Here is a 22,955-nt window from a genome sequence, read left to right as displayed (position 1 = left end):
TGGCAGCTTCCCACACACAACTGAAGCCCTTGATTTTTTCCCATTAGTATTCAAAAACCGTGGTGACTGCTGCTCCTTCAGTCTGGCAAAGTCTGCGCTCGGTTCTCTGTTGAGGAGCTGCTGATTGAACGCAGGCCAACGTTTCAAATGCACACAGAGGTGGCAAATAAATCCGGCTTCAGGTTGGGATGCTGGCACAGATGGAGGTAATGGGAAAAAGTATGCAGCGCCTGATTTCATCAAGCACACCACTAATAATGCAAAGGGCTGTTGACACACACGCAACACATAGAATTAAGGAAGACAGCTGCCATCCGCCTCTGTTTACAAATAAATAATTCTTCTCATTGTTGTCATATTTTCATGCTATCGTTTCCATTTTGTGTCACACAATCTTTCGGCGAAGAGGAAGGAGGCTTTATTTCTCTCTGTGAAAAGCAGACAAAGAGCGACAGAAAGGTATTATCTACATAATCGTCACACACACAGGATGGGATTTGTAAAGGTACACTGTCTCGTCACAGCACCAGTGAGAGAGCTCCATTTCTTATTTCTCAGGTGTGCCGGCTCGCGCACTCGTACTGAATCCCTCTGTCTTCTTAATAAATCAAACAAAAAAAAACGCTATCTTTTGTGGCTTGGGACATACATTACATTCTCCCCCACCTCTCTATTCTCTGACTCTGCTGTAAACAGATTTTTTTCAAGGATAATACTCGCAGATGGAGATCCGACAAATTTTGTCCTCCAATCCTTCATCCCCCCCACCCCACACACACACACACCTCCCTCCAGTCTGTCTATCTGTTTTCACCCACCGGCTTCTCTAAAATGTCAATCTTACAAAATTCACACATTTTCCATGGAGCATCCCTCCAGGATTCTTTTATATGAATTGTATCAAGAAAAGTACTGGAAGAAATGGACTGTGACAGGTAAGAATTATATGCAGCCACAGGCATCGGATAATAGTTTGTGGTGATGCGTAGAGACGATCAGGATAAAAACAGCAACAGGGAGAAGACTAAATTCAGTCGGGATGTTTAAATGTTTTCACAAGAATGCTGATTTCCACCTGTAACATAATGTTACACTTGGTTGCCAGTTTATTAGGTACACCAAGCTGAAACTAATGCTGTCGAATACAACAGTCCTCCTGTTAGAGAGGTGATGATTCAACTTCATGATCTTTTTGGCTGATGTAGTTTGGGGGAGTTGCACTGCATTGTAAAGGGAGGTGTTTCTGTTATTAAGCCTACACTCATTAATATAAATGATGTGTATTAACACCTGTCAGTGTGTGTGATGACATGGAAACGGCATATTGACTAGCTTTCCAAGCCCTCTGTCTCTTGTCATAAATAATCTTTAATTTCTCAAAAATAGTAAATATGCACATATGGATTAAAACTCACGCACAAGCATACACTCTGACCTCATTAAGCACAATCCTATTTATATCAGATAAGGACACACACACACACACACACACACACACAGAGAGACAGAGAGACACACTCACACACACGTCATTCCAAATTCAATTAACCCGGAGCTTCGGGGCAGAGTCATGCATACATAATATACAGCTAACTATTTTGACATTAATATTTATGCCTCTACTATTTAGCTTCTTGTCGTGAGGCCTTGGGGAACCCAGGTCCTCACGCCCCGCTTTTTCTGCGACAAACCTGACCTGCACATGAGGATTATATGGAGCAATGTTGAAAGAGCTTCATGCGTGTCTCATTGCATGACATTAGTATGTTGAATAATTCACCTCTACATCCTAAGATAAGCGTTGAGTGCTGTGTTACACACACACACACACACACACACACACACCTTTTAAGGATTAGCTTGAGCTGAGGCATCACGACCGGCTCTTGTGCGTGTGCGGGACGAAGTTGAACAAAAGAGAGGGACAGCAGCGAGCAGGTCCACTTGGCAGTAAAAGCCCCTTTATTTAACTCTCAGAGAACTGCGCGACAGCATCTCTGTTATTGGTCCATCTGAGGGCCGAGACACTCAACGTTTGTCCCTGACAGTTTGGAGTGCTGACTCTACAATCTGGACCTGAGTGCCTCACGTCTTCCTGCTCCACTCTGGTCTTTTATTCACTCCACTCCATAACTTTCCCCATTTTTATACCACCATCTTGTCCCTTGTCCCTTTCATTCCCCCCCTCCCCCCCCCCCTCTCCGCATGTGTGTATTATTCATCTAAAAAGTGACAGCAGGGTCGGCATCTCTGTACGTAATAAGGAGATACGCTATGTTCCATTATTGATGCCAAATCTGCTGTTGTGTTTCAGAATGCTTTGATACTCGAAGAGAGACAAAAAAAAGAGACAAAAGAATGAAAAAGGCCGGATTATGAGACAGGAATGAGAAGAGGATGAGAGGATGTGCTTCTTTCATGCGTTACCCCTCTCTTTCTGTGTGTGGCGTGGGTGTAAATGCTCTTTTCTATTGTGCAGAGGTGTCCTGCATTAGTTCATGACTGTCCCCCCCCTCCCCTCCAGCCGCTGGAGTGTTCACTTCAGCTAAGTGACCCTCTCTCCACCCATCTCTCTTTGCCCAACACTTTACCTCTCTGTGTGGTCATCCATGCACCGACACTCTCCAGCGCCAAGTGTAGTGCTGTTGTTCATGTCACGCCTCTCTGACGGTGGATGTATGCTACATTACCGCACACTTTCCAGGCAATAGAGCCCTGCTGAAATCCAGCAAAGAGTTTCGGTGTAAATATTAACATAGGCGAGAGTGGTGTGAGGGTGTAAAATACCTTAACACCAAAGTAAATGTGCCTGCAAAGTGTACACAGTGTCACTGGGCTCACAGGTAACAGCTACAGGAACACACATGCGCGCACACACATTCCCACCAGAAATTCCCACAATGACTGCGCGCGTTCTCAGCAGCGGTCCGATTGAGTTTTGTCTTTTGTCCACTCATCCACCCGACTCCACCCATTCTTTATACGCTCCAGATGCTCCCACCCACAGACAGTCAGTCAAGGACAAGGCCTACACCAAACCATCATTACAAACAACCACAACCAGAGAGTGATACGCCAAGACACGGAGGGAGCAGGAGGGTGGAGGGTGGAGAAGTGAGGAAAGAGGGGGATTAACGCGATTCCAGAAATAAGCATCCACATGCCAAAGGGAGTTATCAAAAAGTGTCTGGCGGAGCTGAAAGAAAGTGCAGCTGCAAAAAACAGCACTTAAGCCCGGTTAGATGAGAGAGCAAACGGCTGCGATGAGTCGCTGAACAGGCAGCAACAGGAACAGGTAGGAGGAGGTTTCACCAAAACTGACTCTTGTGTAATCAAGACGTTTGCAAAAATAAGACTGCAGTCACCATCTGGGGAACTACATCTCAATAATTTATAAAGTTCTATAGTACAATTTTGGAAATATGCTTATTTGCTATTGTACCATGAGTTAGGGCAGGGTTATATTATAAAAGAACCAGCTCATATGACGTCACTCATTGTTCCAAACGACTAACCCTCAAAGGCCGGACTGAAAAGTCAAAGAAAGAAGCACCCTCTAAAACTCTGTAGACTCACTCACTCCGTTTGTTTAATCCGTACCAAAAAATAAATATAACAACGAACATTTGTGGGTTTTATGGCTCGTAATCTTCTCATCTAACTCTGCAAATAGTCGTACTTTCCAAAATACTTTCCAAAAAAATCATTGTTTAAACCTGTTCAGGTACACTTTACTCTCCTCTTATTCGATCAGAGGACATTTCATTTTAAAACAGTTGAGACACATTTGTTGTGTATTTTGCTTAAATTCGTCAAGAAAGAAGCCAAGTTTATTGAGACCCAATAAACAATGTGGAACAATACTCCTCAACGGTGTTGAGGTTGTCCCTCCCCTTAGGATGCGAGTAATGTGTGCAGAGTGGGATTATAAAATCTAAATCTAAGAGGAAAATACAAACGTGTCTCCTTCACAGAGTTCTTTCAGAAACAGAACCTGCTGCAGACATATCTTCATCACCACCGTCAACAGCCACTAAGGAGAAGGAATGTAAATCTGAGAGGAGATCGGTTTACTGCAATCTCACTGTGTTATTTCTGAGTAGTGAAGCCTGCAGCAATCAAACTTTGCTCTCATGCCGTTTCGTTGAAGCCAACACGCAAACTGCCAAGTGCAGCTCTAATGTGAAATTCAAAACGCCAAACTACATTCCTCTGTCACAACAGTCCATACCACACATTCATCGTTCAATTACATTTTGGCTGTAATGCGTTGCCCGTCCACACAGACATATTATCTACGACACTGTCTGCCTCAAAGCAGAGAGTCTTGGCTCGCGGCCGCCGGACAGCTTCAACCTCTCATAACTCAAATGTCAGTTATGTGATTCATTTGAGGAATTAGGGAGATTTCAACAGCAACAGAAATGATGTTGTTTTTAAAAATGACATGCAAAAACACAGCTAAAAATAAAGCTTGGTCACAGTGTAGTGTTGCAGTGTCAATGATGGGGAGGCTGCTTCCTCCACTTCACACAATCATGTTAATTCTCTCTTTCTGCAGCCAGGCACACATGCAGGCAAGAGGGACGAGAACAGAAAGCTTTTTAGGGCGGTTAGAGGCATCCGTGCTGCTGCACTCCCACTGTGACAAGCATGCCATTTATTTTCTTATCTCTAATTCATCATGTCCTGAAAAAGTGGCTTACTACACCCAGGATAAAGGATAGTAATCTGCCTAATTAATAAATCCGGAAAAAAGTGACGACAGGAAAGATGGCCCACTTGACCTTAAAGTGAGAACGTCAACATGGCTGAAAGTACACAGCCGAGTGGGTTTTAAGTGATAGGTGTAATCAGTGAGTCTGGCATTTGAAAAATCTAACTTAAATGGCTTAAGGGCATCAAAGTAAAAGTACTCAATGTGAAGAAAATGGTCCCTATGAGTGATATACAATTAATTAGCGCAACACTTCATGAGATCCTTAATGAGAACTAGAACAGTTAATTAGCCACGTCAATATTTTGACCACTCATACATGCAGATATATTGGAATCAGTGTATATGTCAGCCTATAAAACTAGATTGTAGATTATTTAGTTCCTCCATTACATAGTGAGGCCACCAGAAAGTGCTGACAGGTTTAGTTTTCAACTGTAAAATGTCCAGATTATTTGTTAACGTTATATTTTTAAATACTGGCGGCCAATGTAACACGACCGTTATCAATTTTTTTTAAACTTCCAAATATGGATCTTATTATCCGCCAGTTTTAGTTGGACTACGATTAATGGCATATTATTATAACTGACTTGGGCAATGACGCATGAGTTGTAATAAAAAATGTGTACAAACACGATTGTACAATTTTTTGTAACTTTTATCTGGTCTTCGTTTTTTTATTTAAATATTGGATCGTTTTCACATCTTTCTGCCAAAAACTGTAATTGAAGAGAAACCATCTGGGAAGTTTAGCGAGAGAGGGGACATGTAAATGCTAACATTTTGGTATTTAGTTGAAAGGTGGAAGATCCGAGTTTTAGAGCATTTCAATTGCGTCTCAACGAGGAGTCCAAGCTCAAATGTTAACGTGAACTATTTGGACTATTTGTTGAACTAGTGATGAAACTAAACAGGTTGAAAGTGCCGACAGAGTTGGCAGCGCTCACCCGAGAGGCAACCAGAGGGTGGGCGCCACGCTGTCAGTCGGGAGGGCTTTATCAGCTCGAACCGCCGTAAGAGAGCGGTGCAACGTGGTGGTTGGCCCCTTAGCCAACCAGTGATTGTGAAGCACGCTCACGTGCACTGACTTGCACTAAAAGCACGCGCGGCGGCCCCGGCTGTAAAAACCAAACGAGAAGAAGCTCGTTAATGACACGCAGCGGGAGAGCGACTTCCTGCTCTGCTCAGGTCGACGTCATCCACTACTATATGTTTTACACGTGTCGTATTTGTCTGCTGCTATATTAATGCTCTGAATGTTAAATACAGCTCATTTAATGTTGAACAGTTGACCAACTGACGCTGAGCTCGGGACTCCTCGGGAGCTGTTTGCAGTCCCCGGTCTCCAGTTAACAGGGTCGCCTGTTAAACCGAAACACCGGGGCAGAGCTAGCTGCTGGGGGTCAGTGAGTCTTCCTAGTTTTACACACGTTGAACACTAAAGAGTTGAGAACCCGTTGGCGGTGCTGCACCGAGTAACGAAAGATAGGTCACGTGTAATGTACACTTTGGTGTTTCGTAAAGTAATTACTTTTTCTATGAGTAATATGTGAGTAGGCTAACGTTAGGCTCATTTGTTATGGCCCAACACTGGGCACCACTGGTCTTATGTAAGTTAATAAGAAATATTGTGAAAGCTCATCATGTTGTTTTATGTGATGTCTGAAAATAGCTGTAGCTGCCAGATAAATGTTATGGATTTAAAATGCAATGTTCCCCCCCGAAATGAGCAATGTTACAAGTAAAACACATTGTTTAATTGTTCTATTTGCTTACATTCCACCACAGCAGATAACACCTGCCATTTTGTTTTCACTGGACTGGATTCATTAATTTTTTCACAGAGAAAGTAATTCTCAATTTAATCAGTGTTGTCCCCGGCAAACATTTAGTTTACAGTGTGTGGAGCCTGTTGCCTTTTGGCAAATGCAGATGCAATACCCTTTTCTGTGTATGACATAATGATAGAAGGTTAATTTCAGGATATGCATAGCTCAGTGAGCATTGCCACTCATCCATGATGGGAAGAGCTGGAGGGGCATCAGGTGTGCCTTCTGCATAGACCTGCCCCCTTCAGTGTGGTGTCTTAATCCAATGTGAACACGCGATCCTCAATACAGATCCAACAATTTTGGAGGCCAGCCATGTGGCTTCTCATCAGTACCTCACATCAACAATGCATGTGGGCGAACGTGTCAACACTTACACAGTCAGCTACTAAGTGATAAATCAAACATCCTGTCACTCACACTGCAGTTTGTTTGCATGCAAAGAGGCAGACAACTAGCTTTCATACTCTTCACAGCAACAATTTAAGGCTTAAAATGACACTTCCTTATGGTTTGTGGTGTGAAAGCAGACCAGAATAGGGGTTGGTATGGTGTATACACAGATATACTTTAGCATTAGACAGACAATGAACAACAGAAAGACTGACAGTAATATCAGTCAGTCCACACAGACACGTCATTTACTCTGAACAAACCTGAGGCAGATGCCAAATCCTTCCTTCATGACATAACTAAATTTATATGGACGTCCATGCTATTGGGTTAATACTGTATTACGAAGAGCTCTATTTCAATTACACAAACGGAGTCAGTAGGCCAGTAACGCTGTGCAGCCGCTCTATCATTCTGTCTCATCTTAGTCCAGGCCATCTGCTACAAACGCAGCTCAAATCTGTGGCATGAGGCTGACATATAAGTTACCTCTGTTATGGACTATTACTGACACACACCTCGCAGTAAACTAACGCCGATGGGAGATGAGCGTGAACGGGTGCAGCTCTTTCCAACATGCAGCCAGATCCTTGGAAAGTCATTTGTGTGCTGCCTGCTGAAACTAAGGAGCCAAAGCTCTATATGTATAGGAAGCACCTACAATATACACACATGTAGAGATGCCCACATACATTTAAAGGCAGTTTGAGTCATCCAATTAAAGTCAGGTTAACGAGCAACTTTTCCAGACAGTCTCTCTCTATTACTGACTCACTTTTTCAGATCTCATGCAGTGGAGTTAAGAGCAGAGGACACTCATTGGGGAGACAAGGCAAGGGGCACACTGATAAGAGTGCCTTAGAGAGGGCAGGGGTCTCTGGCCGTCACATCGTCATGAGTGACACAGGGGTTAATATGTGAAAGAGAAAGGGGTTATGCAACTTATTATGCATTTGTCTCCCGCCTCATTTCCATATTCTTTTGTTGCGGTAGCTTTATAGGCCCCGGCACGCACCTGGCACATCCATGCCAACTAAGTATTATCTGATTTGCTGCGAGAGGCACTCACGAGTATCCGCATACATATACATACACACACAGATGCACTCAGGCACAACACACTAAATGAACGAACACAGGACTGTGTGAGCAGGGGGGGGCAACGTAATTATTCAGGGGGTCCCAAGCTGGAGGTGAGGCCCCAGAAATTGAGGATTAATCAGGCTTTCTTGTGTTGTTGCGGCCTTTCCCTTACTTGCCACAGTTTCACACATTTTCAACGTGGCCAACATTCCCAGAGAGCCACATTCTTAGAGAGCTATTACAGACGCATACCAAGTCTCCATCCTTCACTAGTAGGTTCATTATGAGCACATGATTGGAGCGCTGTGGAAACTCTTCCTCCCGCTAGACTCGCATAAACACACGCAATGCAACCAACAATGAATTTAAAACCAGGTAAAAGTTTAGGTTCTTACCTTCCTCAGCTGAATTGGGCTGAAAAAACAGACAGAGAGAAAGAAAGACACTCCACATCTCCACTACAGAATGACACTGACACACAGAGAGAGAGAGAGGGAGGGAGAGAGCATGAAAGAAGGAGATAGAGTGAGTATGTGTGACAGAGCTAGGGAGAGGGGGGTGAGAGAGGGGGTGGAGTCTGTTTGCTCCCTTTATCTGAGAGAGGGAGCGAGAAAGGGAGGCTCGGGAGGTGGATGGGTGAGGGAAGGAGAAAATTATTTACAGAGCAGCCCATACAATAAGTACACTGCCAATAGAGGAAGTAAACAAAACACTGTTGTCATAGAGATGGGGTGAGAGGAGGAAAGTGGGAGAGGTTTTTTTTGTTCATAGATTTGAGAGAAACAAAGACAGAGAGAAAGCAAGGCAGAGTCAACAAGAGAGAGTGACAGAGGGAAAAGGAGGTGGAAAAATTAATAAACACGTGTGTCTGTTTAGACACAACAACTGTGTAGACGCGTCTAACGACATCAGTTCCAGCTCTCCTCAAAATGCCGAGCACAGGCCGGCTGGCAGACTGTGCCTCAAACTGTGGCACCTCACTTGTCTGGACGCTGTGCTAACTTGCATTTTTCAAGCTGTGGCATGTGAGATTGCCCAACTTCTTTTTCCTTTTTCTTTTTTCTTGATCTCTCTTAATTCTACCTTTTGTAGAAAATTAATATAATTTAGACACATATTTGGATGCTTTTCATCCTCCCTCTTCCTAACACGCCCTCATCCGCTCCTCTCCCCTCTGTCTCTCAGACACACTCCTTGGCTCACACGATAGCTCATCCAGACAGTATCTAGACACACACACACACACACACACACACACACACACACACGCGCACACACACACATGCAAACAGACTAGCTGAACCTCCGGCTCACACACGCCGCTCGCTGGTCAGACTTCAGTACTGCAGCTTGTTGATGGGCTTTCATGCCCCAGTTCACTGCATTGAGTAAGACTTCAGTCGACTCTTGCAGGGAGATGTTGCCTATTGGCTTGACACAGTTAGATGGCCCCATTCCCAGCCAGCCAGGGGCCCTGAACCCAGGGCTCTTTGCTCTGAGAGGTAAAGTAAAGAGGGAGATGGACCACGGTCAGTCATTAAGCAGGGAATTAAAACTTCTTAATTTGTTTTCAGTTTGTTCAGTAATAACTTGTTTCCTGTGCCATCTTGATTAATATGTATATGTTTTTTAGAGCTGGAACAATCGGTTGATTAATCGGTTCATTGTTACATTTTGATCAATCTATGAACTTTTTCACTTTTTAAGCAAAAATGGCCAAAGACCGCTAGTGCCAGCTTCTCAAATGTGACAGTAAAAAAAGAGAAGATTTTAAGAGGGCATCATGTGCTTTGGCAACGAGAAAGCAATAAATTAACTGCAGTCTCCTTCCTAAAAAAAAATATAGATCATGTGCAACTGCACTCATAAAACCAAAGCAAGACCTGTAATTTTAGAAGAATGATTTTTTTTTTTTCTTTGAGCTGCAATGTTAAAGTACATTTTCAGGGGAATTCCTCTTTGAGGTCAAATGTATCTCTCGTCTCTACGTGTGTGTTCCTCTCGTTTGGCTTTTGAAACTGTGTGACCCAAGAGGAAACCTCATAACTCCTCACTCCTAAAACACATCCACGAATGCACCTTTTAAAACCCAACCAGCAGCAGACAAAGAGTTAAACGGAAGTCTGCTTTTCATGGCTTTATTTCAGTGTTTCAGGCGGTTTGTTAGCTCTTCAGTGAATAACTGCACAGCTGACTGAGGTGTTGCAAAAAGGGAATCAGAGTTGCCACATTGCAGAAGTAGAGACCAGACAAAATATCACACTTTCACTTAAACACTGCAATTACATTAAACATTCATTGCTTTGACTCGTATTACAGACTGTTTATGCTCATAAGTCCAGTCGAACATTCCCTTAAAAGATGGACAACTTTATTTCCTTTTTAGTTTCTCAAAGCAAGTGTCACTCGTACTTTAACAGCAGGAGAACAAAGGACTGCACACACGTTCAACACTCAACTTCTCACTTGTGTTTACTGTTGAGCAGCTTAGTGACATTCACCAGAGTAACAGTGCAAGAAAATCAGTGGATTTGACATCGATGAAACAGCATTAGGAGGCACGAATAACAACCAAACACCATACACATCCTAACACATAAAGTATATTTACAGAGAGCCCCACACAAAATAAACATTAGAAAGTAGTTTGACTGCCAAAGTGCAAATTAAAAAGCTGCTAAACTCAAACGTTGAAAAGTGCTTCCTTAAAGAGTGTGTGCCAAGACGAAGATGCAACTGTACAAACTGACAGAACATTTATAAGCATGTATACTGTGCTGTAATCGATGAGGCAGTAACTGGAGATTCTACGATCTATCCACATGATTTCAGACAATTAGAAACAACAACATACAATAAGACTTTTTGTGCGTTTAAAATACAATTAATTTAGTGTTTTTTTAACATCACTATCCCAAATGGCTAATATCTCGTTAAGACTGACATGAGTGTTGTTTATCAGTACACTTAAATGTGTTTCAATGAATTTCTTAAACAACTGTTTAACGTGACGAGCACTTTTTGATTTGATTCCATTTTTTTCAATTCAGTTTATTTTGTATTGCCCAATATCACAAATTACAAATTTGCCTCAGAGGGCTTTCCAATCTGTACACATATGACATCCCTGACCTTTGACCTCACATTGGATCAGGATCCTGACTGCGCTCTTCAATGAAGTCACAGATCACGAGAGACTATGTTGGGTTTCTTAGAGCAGAACGCCTATATATATATATATATATATATATATATATATACGTTTGTAGGGCCTGGTAGTGCAGACTACACCTCGTTATTGTTAATACTTGAAGCAGACCGTACTAATCTACAGAACTGCCCTATTATTTTATGACTTCAAACAACACGCAAACATCCTGTACTCTCAGGGGATGCTACAGGATGATAAGAAATATTTATTATCTTCTACATGGTTAAATATATGTATTCTAAGTCTATAGTCGGCACTTTGTTGTGCAGCTCAAAGGGAGAGGGACTTACTGTAGCACCTCTATCTATATATATATATATATATATCTATATATATCTATATATATATATATATATATCTATATATAGATAGATAGATATATATTCAGTCTTCTCAAGAAAACGTGGCTCCCTCCCCCTGGCAGCAAGGCATATCAGGCAGACTGGACGGCAAGTCACTCTTTTTTTTGGGTCAAACTACTGGGCTCCAAAAACCGTCCTTTTAAGCTTGACCTCAATACATAAAGCCCTCCAAATCCCACAACCTTTTAACACTGGGGGTAGCTGAAGACCTGGGATTTATCACTCAACATATGTTGATCCTCTTATATGGCAGTGCACGTTGACTTGGCAGCGGGCATGTCAACAAATATTAAGTACTAGTAATTCAGTTAAGTTAAGTTTGGCCCCCTGTTCAAAGCAGGATTAGACGGAATTCTGTGAATTAATTAAGCATTGGTAAAAGGGGAATCATTAACACTGTATTTAGTTGGCTTTTTATAAACACACACGGCTGCTCTCTCACCGATTGTGTGTTATGAAATAGCTCTTTACATTATCAATGTGTTTGAAACCTATTGTCTGTTTTGTACCCAGAGTCTTCCTTCTCCTCTTTAAGGAAGATTCACCATGGGAACCTTATCTGTGGGAGACATGGGAGCCGGTTCTTTGCCTTCTGTGAGGCCAGCATTCACCGCATCAGACTCCATGGAGGATTTCCCTGCACTGGAAGCGAATCCCTGAGCAATATCATCAAAGGTCCTTCCTCTGGTCTCGGGCACTTTCAGGAAGGTGAAGATGAAGAACAGGATGAGGAAGATCATAAAGATGATGAAGACGTAAGGACCACACAGTTCCTGAGAGAAGAAGAGGGAGAGAGATGTCTGTTAGTACAAGACGAAACTGCTCGCACGACTGACAATTTTAGGGAAGTAAATGTTGCCCATACCTCCAGTTTAGGGAAGCTCAGCCCCACCAGGAAGTTGGCGGTCCAGTTGGAGAAACCAGAGACGGCCATGGCAGCAGGTCGGGGCCCCTGGGAGAAGAGCTCAGCCACGATAAACCAGGGGATCGGACCTGGACCCATCTCAAAACTGGCAACAAAGCCAAACACAGCCACAATGGCCAGGTAGCTGAGGGACTGGTTTGTCTTCTGCTCAGAGAGAGAAATAAAGAGTTAGGACAATATGTAATGAGGGAACAATCGGGGCACTTTCTTATTTCTGTAAGCTCACAGGAGAAACATCACATCACTCACCACCAAAGACAGGGAGATCGTCATGATGAGGGCAAAGACAGCCATTCCAGCCAGACCAATCAGGTGCAATGTCCTTCGCCCCGCCCGTTCAACCAGGAAGAGCTGGGGTCAAAAGAAGACGGATAGCAATTAATAATCCAATAAATATAAATCACTGCTTGTATTGAGACGCCAAATGTAACTTACAGAGACGACAGTAAACACAGTGTTGACCACTCCGGCTCCTATGGTGGCGTAGATGGGTTGAGTAACACCAGCCTGGTCAAATATACCTGTAGAGTAGTAAAACACCTGCAGGGAGAGGAAGACTATTATGAGTAACTCGTTATTTTAGTGAATATAATTAGTGTATTCTTTAAAATTGCGTTAAACCTGCATTCATTTATTGTTGGGACTTTTTTTGCAGAGCAACAAGCTTTAAACACGACACTGACATGTGACCACTTTTTAAAGTTGATAAAGCTAACGTGTTAGCAAACAGTTGCTCCAGAAGACACAGAGCAACATTGATTGTATCTGTGTTAATATCCACCTTGCAATGTAAGTCCAATATTCACTCTCTTTGGCCTTCGTCAACATCAACCTGACAGAAATACAGTTTTGGGTGGTGGGGGAGATAGGTCATGAGTGTTAATATATCTGTCAGTTCAATCAATGGTGCAGCCTCTAGCCGCAGGCTGCTGCAGCTTGACTGATTGTCAGGTCAGACGAGGGGAACTCTAACACATTTAGTCAGCCTGGTGAAATGACCTTATTAACCAAATACCTATCAAATACCATTGTATTTGCCTCTTCCATCGACCCTCAGTGGCTTAGATTATTCCACTCAATCTAACAATGCCTGGAGCCAAGAAGCATTTCTCGTCATGTGCTTGTCATATACATTTACATAATGTCAGTGAATGTTCCATTAAAGGTTAATGTACGAGATGACATGGACTGACACTTGATGATCATATCACTAACACTCGTCTCTATTTTGGGACTCTGTTTACTCACAGCGTTGATGCCAGACAGCTGCTGAGAGAGCTGGAGGATTATAGCGATGATGATCGGTTGACGGTAGTTTGGGGAGCGGAAGAGTTCGAGGATGGACACTTTCTTCTCCGAGGCCATCTTCATCCCTTCTTCCTTCATCTCCTGAATGTCATCGCTCACGTCCTCACAGCCGCGCAGACGCACCAGCGCTGCGGAGAGAAGAATGGATGGATGGATGGATGGAGAGCAAGCAAGAACATTATTGTGCAAAAAGGATGTCCTGGCATGGTCTTGGAACATCATGTGGTCAAACTTTAAGAAATCACAGGGCCATGCTTCAATCCGCAGATCATTAAAAATGCAAGAGTAATTCTAGATGCGGTCTCATTAAAACCTAATGTTGCCATCTTGTTGGTATAGTATCTCAAAACGTACCTTTTCTTGCCTCCTCTTCCTTGTTGAGGACAATGAGCAGGTAGCGAGGGCTTTCGGGGCAGAAAGGCAGCATGATGCACTGCAGGATGGCCGGCAGGATGGTGAGAGCCAGCAGCAGAGGCCACAGAGAGTCGGAACCGAGAAGAAACTCGAGACCAAAGATCTGAAATCGATAGATAACGGGGAAGGAAAGACTGATGATGGACTCAGTTTGATCAAACTAAAACAAGTTACAGAGCTCTTCTTTAGTGCGCCATGCTTTGTTCTCACCAAACGTGTTCAGTTATCTTGTCTTTATCAGTAGCGTTAGGTGATGTTTCCTAGTTTCCTTGTATGCAGATATTTGACTGAACTGTGCTTTGAAAAATGAGGTTGAAACAATGCAATATTGGTTTGTATTGAAAATAGGATATTCAATACAAACTAAGTTCTATTTGCTAAAAATATATCCTGAAAGGATGCTTGTAATGTTTTGCATTTATGATCAGGTACATTTTTACAGTATCCACTGAGAGTAAATATGGTATTTTGTAAACATTTTCACACAAAAAAGGGATGATCATGTAGTTCTACTGATCAATGGACTTTATATTAACAGCCGCTGATACCAATCTGATGACGGGAAAATGTCCAAGAAGATTTGGTGAGGCGAAAGAAGCATCTTGTACACGAGCGTTGCAATGTTTATATTTGGATGAACATTAAATTCCTATCTAATATCTTTTGTCCACAGTATTCTGCAGAAAGCTTTTGCATAATGGAATATAAAAAAGCATCAATAATATAATCACAGCTGTATTCTCACGGCATCATACCTGTGCCACCAGGATGCCAATGACGACACCCAGCTGGTGCAGTGTGCCGAAGGCTCCTCGGACCGCAGTGGGAGAGATCTCGCCCACGTACATGGGTGTCAGTCCCGTGCACAGACCGCAGAACACTCCGATGATCAAGCGACCGATAATGACCATCTCAAAAGATCCACACAAAGCCGACAGTCCCATGAGACTCCCACCAAGTACAGCCAGGATATTGGATAGCATCATGGACTTACGCCTGGTGAAGAGAGACGAGGAGGAAAGGACATGAGTGAGTCAAATACACTATAAAAGGCATGTCTAAATAGTATGTATAAGGAAATGAGGGCAGCAAATTATTACTTTTATTACTAATTAATCTGCTTTTACAATCTAAAAAAATGACTAAATCACAATTTACTTCTTCTTATGACTTTATTTTCTCTAACCAACAGTCCAAAACCAACAATATTAAATTTGTTATCAGATTTCACAAAGAAAAGCAGGAAATCCTCAAATTTGAAAGGCTGAAACCAGAACGAAAAAACAATTAATCTATTTTCAAAGTTGCCAAATATTGTTATAAGGGAAAAAAAGAAAAAAGAAGCCACTATTACTTTTTGCTGCTATTAGTCACACACTGTAAAAATGTACTGATAATCTTGAAAGGACTGTTTTGTGTCTGTCATTTTACATTACAACTATTCCTGATGCTCTCACCTGCCAAATTTGGTGACCAACACTCCAACAGAGAAAGAGCCCACCATGCCACCAACACTGAAGATGGCAACAGCAAAGCTCCACACCATGGTGTTGGCTCCTGGGCTGAAAGGCTCCCCGTACCGCTCCATGGACACATTCTGGAAAAACCTGCGCAGTTTCTGTCAAACCAGAGAAAATAGTGGCGGGATTAGAAGTCTGCTTTTAAGTAAGTGTTTGTTTTATGTTGTTTAAAAAAAAAGAAGAAGAGATTATAAGGTCTAACAGATGTGACGGAGCTTGTGCTTGTAGCGTGAGATTCTGACACATCCACATGGGGGCAGTGTGGCTTTTAGCATTTCCAGCTTGCAATGCTGTGGTAACAAATGAGACCAGGCAGTTTGAGGAGCATAAATACAGATACAGAACATAAAGATTAAAAAGTGTTACAATTATGACAATCAAAAGGGTTGTTTTGGTTATTACAGTATTCATATTGTAAAATGAATGATTTATTATTAATCCCTCTCTTTTAACCCAAAACGACACACACACACACACACACACACACACACACACACCTGCTCGGGTGCATTGATAACCCCGGTGTTGTAGCCAAACTGTAGTGAGCCAATGACTGCTGTTGAAACACAGTAGATAAGGTAACAGGTCAACTTCTTCTTCGGCTGTTAAGAGAGGAAAAGACACAAGAGATATGAAAGATTAAAACAATGAGCGAAAGGAGTTCATGAACAATCACCCCTCAGTTTGTGTGCTGGACATGGCCTGCCCTTGGCTCGACAAAGCTCTCGTTGTTTTACAGTGACACTGGTAACACACACACAATGAGCCTTTCTAATTCTGCTCTCGCTCCTTGTTTTCAGCTTTCTGCATTAGCAGCTTGCATCACTGCTGTGAAAGCTAGGTGTTACAACACAGCACAGCTCTGAGGTATTTCTCAGTTAAGTAGCTAAAGACACCCTGAGAGAATAAGACTGAATCCTATTGTGAGTGTTTTTTTTCCACTGCTGGTTTCAGAATTAAAGTGGGTTAAACTCATAACAAGCTAATAAACCAGACAATAATCCCTAACATGGCAGGACATGCTGGGGAGGGAAATCTGCCAAATTTAAAAGTATCCCACTAAGCAGAATTGAACGGAGTAAAGTTTTAATGAAGTTGTCGTGTACTATATGGAGGGCGTATGCCCCAAAAATAAATCCCTGTTGAAGTTTCACTCTGATTCCACAACAAACTAAGATACATCTCTTTTACATTTACTTTAATACACCAACTTTCTGAGAACTTTTGCATCCTGGGTCTCAAGGTCCAAATAGGCTCATTAAGACATATAAATCCACTTGTCATCATCCTGTCTTTTCAAAATCCGCCCCCGTTTCGACACACACTTTTTGTGTTATGTTGCAAGATAATTAGTTGTTTTGCACAATTTATAATCGTACTCAATTCAGAAAGCAGACTCAAAGACAGGCACAATGTGCTTTGTCCCAATGTTTTACCAGACATGATATCACTATCTGCACGGACAAAATACAGATCTACAGATAAAACTCCAGCCGCCGCCATGAAACCACTTACAAACTAAATCAAAGGGCAGTTCAATGAGTCTCCCTCTCCTGAAACAAACTGTCTGTTCTTTCATCAGGTTAGCATAAACCAACACGGGTCAGAGTGATACAACACACAGGAAGTGATGCGTAACTTGAAAATATTTCTCCATAGTAAGATAGTGATAATCAGTGGAAATCAAGCCACAGTGTGTTTCTCAGGGACATTGTGGCCTTGGCTCATAATGAGGACTAAAACTAGCTGTCCGCTCTGCTGTTACAGTCTCGTGAACTTCATGTGACGGACAGAGTATCTTGACAGTTTGGGAGTGCTGCATACGCGAGAAAGTGATAGCGAAGGAGAAATGCGGTGTTCTGGTAATAAAACAAAAGCATGATGAAGATTAAGAGAAAATCTTTTTAAAAGGGAGCTAACGTTTACATCATTATCATTTAACCACAAATGAATTGCAAACCGTGTTAAACCACCTCAGTAACCTGCAGGGTTCCTACACACATGGTTGGCCTGTGGTGTCGCACTGCACTAGAGAGGATCTGATGAGGAGAAACTGCATGTGGGGGCGTGGTCGTGTGTGTGTGTGTGTGTGTGTGTATGCATGTGTGTGCTTGTGGTCGAGACATGCTTACGTTGAACAAGATTTAGACACGATTGCATTGATAAACCTCTTGCTCTAGCAACTCTAGTGAAGGAGTGCCCGACTAAGTGCATCATGTTATTAAATGCGTCAGACGCGCAGTTTGTTGATGCATGTTGTGAGGCATTGTGTTTGCACAAGAACACATTCCTTCTAGTTGTGTACGTTTTATAATTGCTAGCAGCAGCCAAGCATATACATTAAAGGTGCTCAATATCTGCAGCTGTATACTACAATATATACTACACATATTGGTTTAAATTATAACGTACTCTATTACATTCTCTACAACTCAGATTTACTAAGATGAACTTCAAGTGCTCCGTAAATTCCGTAAATTCAAACTCTGCTCATGAAGAGCATGTGATGTGATTGAAAGCTCCAGAACAGCTACTACATGGATCTTGTGGTTTAATTGTTTTCTTAATTAAACCTCAGTTTCTAAGCTTTACTCCCTTTAATAGTAAATACAAATGTGACCAAATTACTCCAAACCACATGGAGTTATTGTTTCAACAGTTCATCGCCTCTCTCAATACTCCGAAGAAAGACTCTTGACACACCTTTTCTTTGACACGCAACTAGCACTTTCATGTCATCTCGCAATCTTTGCCCCCTTCGCTCTCTTTTACTCAATCTTCTTTATTCCACCAGTTTTAGAAAATGAATTTTTGTTCTCTCTTTATCTTGTTTGAATATATTGCATTGACCCCTTTCCTGTCTTTTTATCATAAACTTGACTTTTGCAGCAGTTCCTGTACACATGTTTCTCTTCAATGCGGTACATTCAGAAGGAAGAAAGACATATTTGTTTCTGATAACTTTGTACTTATGTTTTGCTGGAGGCTTTTTGGAGTACATGCTCGAGTATTCATTGTGTTTTGGTGGGTATTTACATTCACACACATGTACCAGCCATGAAAGTGAAATGTTTCAAAAGATAAACCACAAGGAAGGTTTACAAAGGCACATGACGGCAGGCAAAGTCACTCTAGATATTCGTTATAATGCCAATGAGTTAATGCTTTCAAATTCAAAGTTCACCATTTGATTTATAACTTTAAATCCTCTATGTTATCACTAAAACTGCAACCTATTATGTGTGTCCCATATTTGTGCAGTGGCAAGTTGTCAGTCTTTGCTTCCCCTTTTCCAGAGCTCTTTTTGTTGTACTATTCCCTCGTCCCAGTACGCACATAAAAGCAAAACACTAAAAACACGCATGTTCAAACTTGCCACCCACCGGTCTGACTCTTTCTCTCTTACTCATCTCCTGAAATACTCTCACCCAATCGTCTGCTCTTGCCAGGATGGAAAAATACAGAATTGGCACTCTGTGACGCATAATACCACTCTCTTATACATTAGGACGTGTGTTCACAAAACAGACTCAGAATGAAACAAACAATGGCAAAATGGCTGGCACTCTTCCTCAGGGAATTATAACAGACAGCTTAAAGTAATGTGTTTGTATCTGAGGAGATGATAGAAATGTGCAGCAACAGTGCAGCAGTATCACACAGTTTTTTTTGTAAAATAACACAGAACAACAGCAGCAGCCCATGCAGCAATAGAATTCAGAAACAGTGATATGTACCTTATCGTCCTCCATTCGCTCCATCTTTGCTGCTTTGATAGAAGATATTAAGAAGAAAGACTAGAAGAACTCTTCCGTTAGAAGTGCACACACCTCTGTGCAAACAGTCTGCAAAGAAGCCTGAATACAAACAAACACAAGAACATTGTGATCATCAATAATGAATAAAGAATACATGTGTTAATAATCTATGCAGCCTATAGCGCATACCAGTAAGGATCATAAAGCACAGACCTAATAGAGACCCGTGCAGGTAGAGTGGAGCACTTCTCTGCTCTCAATGAATTCAACAGGAGTCGGTGCCCAACATGACAGTAAACCCCTCCCTTTGCTTCCGTATTCACCCCCCTCTTCTGCTCTCTCTAATCATGAACTCAAATGAGAAAAAAAGTGATGTAACTCCCTCTTTTCACATTTTTTTTTTAGCAATACAAACAGGAAATGTCAAATCAATGGGCTGCATAGACTTCAATACCCACATTGTGCGATGGAGCTGCAGATGATGCTTTGGTGATGGTTTTATTTAAAACATGTTGTATTATGTACAGAAGGCTACTTTACCGATTAGTTATGTTATAATGTCGATTGATAAACAGCATGAGTTAATCGGCGTTGTAAGAATGTTTAATTTTACCGTTATGTGGGGTTTGTGTCAGCCTTTGTATCCAGTAAATCAGTCCTGTCCAGATGATGTATGCTCAGCCAGATGTTCAGCCCTCCCTCCAGTGTGTTTTTATAGACGGTGATACAAGTTTACCCCCCCCCCCCCCCCCCCCACCCCCCCATCACACACACTCTTTACACACAGGAAAGCTCCCCTGTGCGTAAAGAGTACGTGCAAAAACGTTCCCCCCTTTGACTCACTTCTCGCGTCGTAATGACTGTGGCATCAGCGCGGATGCATTTCCACTGAGCTGAAGTAGGAGGGACGTGCTCGGGCGAGCGTAAGCCTCCAGCACGCAGCCGAGACTGAGAACAAACGGTGCCGGTGAAAGGAGTCTCTGTGCTGCTGCTGACCCGCCGGCTGCCCACCGGGGCGCGAGAACAAAAGGCAATGTGTAGGGAGTTCAGATACAAAGCCTTGTCATGCACAAATCATGAGACCGGCTCAGTGGGTGGTAAACAAATGGGGAGCCCTCATAATTCTTCATCAACTATTCGTCTAATCTCCACAGCCCACCTAAATCCCGGTCTGGAATTTGACAAGTTCTCTAGAGTGAGCAGGGCCATTTTTAAATCCACTTCACTTGGTGAGCAGGTTGGGTTCCTATTTAATTGTATTACATTTTTTTTTTACATGTATTGACATTGAACGTTTTAATGAGGCTCGGGGCTTACTTGGATTTTGGTGACAAATTGTTAAATATGAATATATTGTTCTGTGTTTTCTTACTGCCCCCCACACCCACCCCTGAAGATTTTGACCACATACAACAAATATAATATAGTGTACCCTGTACATATTGTTCATATCTGTTGGAACATCGTTTTGTTTAACCAAATCAAGGCTTGACTGGACGCCTGCCAGCTGTAACCTGCACACATCTGGCCCGTGCACTCGATGCGCGTCACCGGAGTTTTTCACAAGTTGCTAGCGAGACGGCTGTAAATCTGTCAGCCATGTTTACATCAATTACGATTGGTTTACGTTCATAATGAGGATTTTGGGAGAGTGGCTTCGGGGGATGCCTGAAGGGACGAACTGTCAGTGTTGCCGACTTAATGACTTTCTTGCTCGATGTATTGACGGCTGGAGCTGCTGCTTTCATTGGAAACAAGTTGGCAACATCTGGATGGGTTTTGCAGTTGGAACTTTTTTTTTTTTTAATCTAGCGTATTCTTGCTGTTTTAGCCATGTTAAGTATCTCTAAAGAAACTCAAATTGTGTTATGTTTAGATAAAACTAGATTAAAAAAAAAGAAGTAAATATTGAGATTGGAAAAATATTCTTTACACAGACTTTTTCAGTTGTCTTTAAAGTATCAGTTTAAATGTATAGAGTCCAAAAACTGGAATTAGCTCCCAGGTTGAGGACATGCCCTCTCTGTTCTCAGCCCAGACTGGTATAATTCATAAACCCTCTCAAATATGCAGGAATAAATTATGAAGTAATTATGTGTGTTGAGAAAAAAGTCTTAAGTTGGCCTCGACTACCAGCTCACTGATGGCCTCGTGTAACATTTCACCATGCATTTAATGTCAACTGTGGCCTATAGAAGTCCAGTAAATTAGCTCATATTTATTGAGCCAAAACATGGATAATTTTTGGTTTTGACAAAAATACAGATAACTAAACTATGACCAGTGGTTGCATAAGTACTCATGCATTATTTTCAAGTCTCAGCATCAAAATATATAGTATATAGTAAAAATACTCATTATGCAGAATAGCCCATTTCAGAATAATGTATGTTATGCAAATTAATTATAATTAAAGATTAATTATTGTGTACAATACTGAATTACTTACTGTGCAACCACACTTCTGTCATTCACTCTTGGCAGAACAAAAAAAGAGGAACTAATGGAGAAAGAGAGAGAGAGAGAGAGGAACGTGCAAATGTCCAGGTTCAGTGCCACAAGGGTTTGCAACAGTACTTATTCATTCCTCTGAAAATCCACCTCTGTCCCAGCATCTCATCTGACTCTGGAGAGCCGTTGTCAGGGAAACCGATCCCACAGCATCTCCTCAAGTGACCATGGCTTGAGTGAAAAATCGAGTTATAAGACGTCTGCAAACACAGACACACAGGGACATTGATAGATCCTCTCTCTCTTTCTCTCTCACTCACTCACACACACACACACACAGCCCATTACAAATCACATCCTGTAGCCTGACCTAAAAAAACACATGCGTATGTGTCATGGACTCCTGGCAAGGATTTCATTTAAAAAAGGTGTAAATATGGCAGTACAATCCATGACTTCAATGTTAACTATTAATTTTTTGAAATCCTTAATCTGCATTCAACAAGTAGAGCCTGTTCCCTCCTTTGTTTTGCTTATAATGCACCACACTAAAGGTTTAAATGTGTTTGTTTATTCTTTGAAGCTTTCAAAGAATTGACAAAAGCAAGAAATAACCCTCTCAAATTCACAATTTCCCCCGGAAATGTTCTGTTTTGTATGTATTTCGTCATTTAAAGGGAAATAAAACACTTCTCTTCCCACACTTCACTACATATATTTTAAATATTTCATTACCTCAAGCAAAATATTCAAACAGTCAAATCATGTTTAAATTGTCTGTGCCTATGCATCAAATCATTATTTTTTATGAATGTTTATATAACTGTATACACATTTCCTTTCAGTTCAATGTAGCATTTGAGGTATAGTTGCTACATTTGGGACGGTGTGTGGGATTACACATTCTGAACATGTATTTATGACGACAGCGTGTTGGTTCAGGCTCGACAGAGCGATGAAGCGCTGTGATCACAGTTTACT

At 41.9% G+C, this 22,955-nt stretch overlaps 2 protein-coding genes across 2 annotated transcripts in view; both read right to left on the bottom strand.

Moving 5' to 3' along the window:
* ephb6 (eph receptor B6) overlaps nucleotides 1–8,526 on the bottom strand; it is a 31,057-nt gene extending 22,531 nt beyond the window's left edge. Inside the window, exon 1 of the mRNA XM_034553750.1 lies at nucleotides 8,421–8,526. Coding sequence (XP_034409641.1) covers nucleotides 8,421–8,478 — 58 coding nt within the window. The 5' untranslated portion in view covers nucleotides 8,479–8,526. The remainder of the gene's footprint in view (nucleotides 1–8,420) is intronic.
* A 1,621-nt stretch (nucleotides 8,527–10,147) lies between these two features.
* slc2a3b (solute carrier family 2 member 3b) lies at nucleotides 10,148–20,237 on the bottom strand. The gene is made up of 11 exons (XM_034553805.1): nucleotides 20,137–20,237; nucleotides 19,503–19,622; nucleotides 16,263–16,367; nucleotides 15,703–15,863; nucleotides 15,001–15,241; nucleotides 14,186–14,348; nucleotides 13,772–13,959; nucleotides 12,959–13,063; nucleotides 12,773–12,874; nucleotides 12,464–12,667; nucleotides 10,148–12,371 (listed from the first exon to the last, which is right to left on the bottom strand). Exons 2-11 carry the CDS (start codon nucleotides 19,524–19,526, stop codon nucleotides 12,129–12,131), a joined length of 1,536 nt encoding a protein of 511 aa, XP_034409696.1. The 5' UTR covers nucleotides 19,527–19,622; nucleotides 20,137–20,237; the 3' UTR covers nucleotides 10,148–12,128.
* Between the last annotated feature and the right edge of the window lie 2,718 nt (nucleotides 20,238–22,955).

Source organism: Cyclopterus lumpus, chromosome 16 (assembly GCF_009769545.1).
Source record: "Cyclopterus lumpus isolate fCycLum1 chromosome 16, fCycLum1.pri, whole genome shotgun sequence".
NCBI lineage: Eukaryota > Metazoa > Chordata > Actinopteri > Perciformes > Cyclopteridae > Cyclopterus > Cyclopterus lumpus.
Note: the sequence above shows the minus strand (reverse complement) of the source record. Positions and strands in the feature narration are given on the sequence as shown.

Bases quoted from the DNA above. Each gene is read 5' to 3' on its own strand.
- slc2a3b (XM_034553805.1), bottom strand. From the start codon at position 19,526: ATGGAGCGAATGGAGGACGATAAG. The intron at 15,864-16,262 runs GTGTGTGTGTGT...CTGGTTTGACAG, and splicing joins TTATCAATGCACCCGAGCAG to AAACTGCGCAGGTTTTTCCA. The intron at 15,242-15,702 runs GTGAGAGCATCA...TCTCTTCACCAG, and splicing joins TTGGTCACCAAATTTGGCAG to GCGTAAGTCCATGATGCTAT.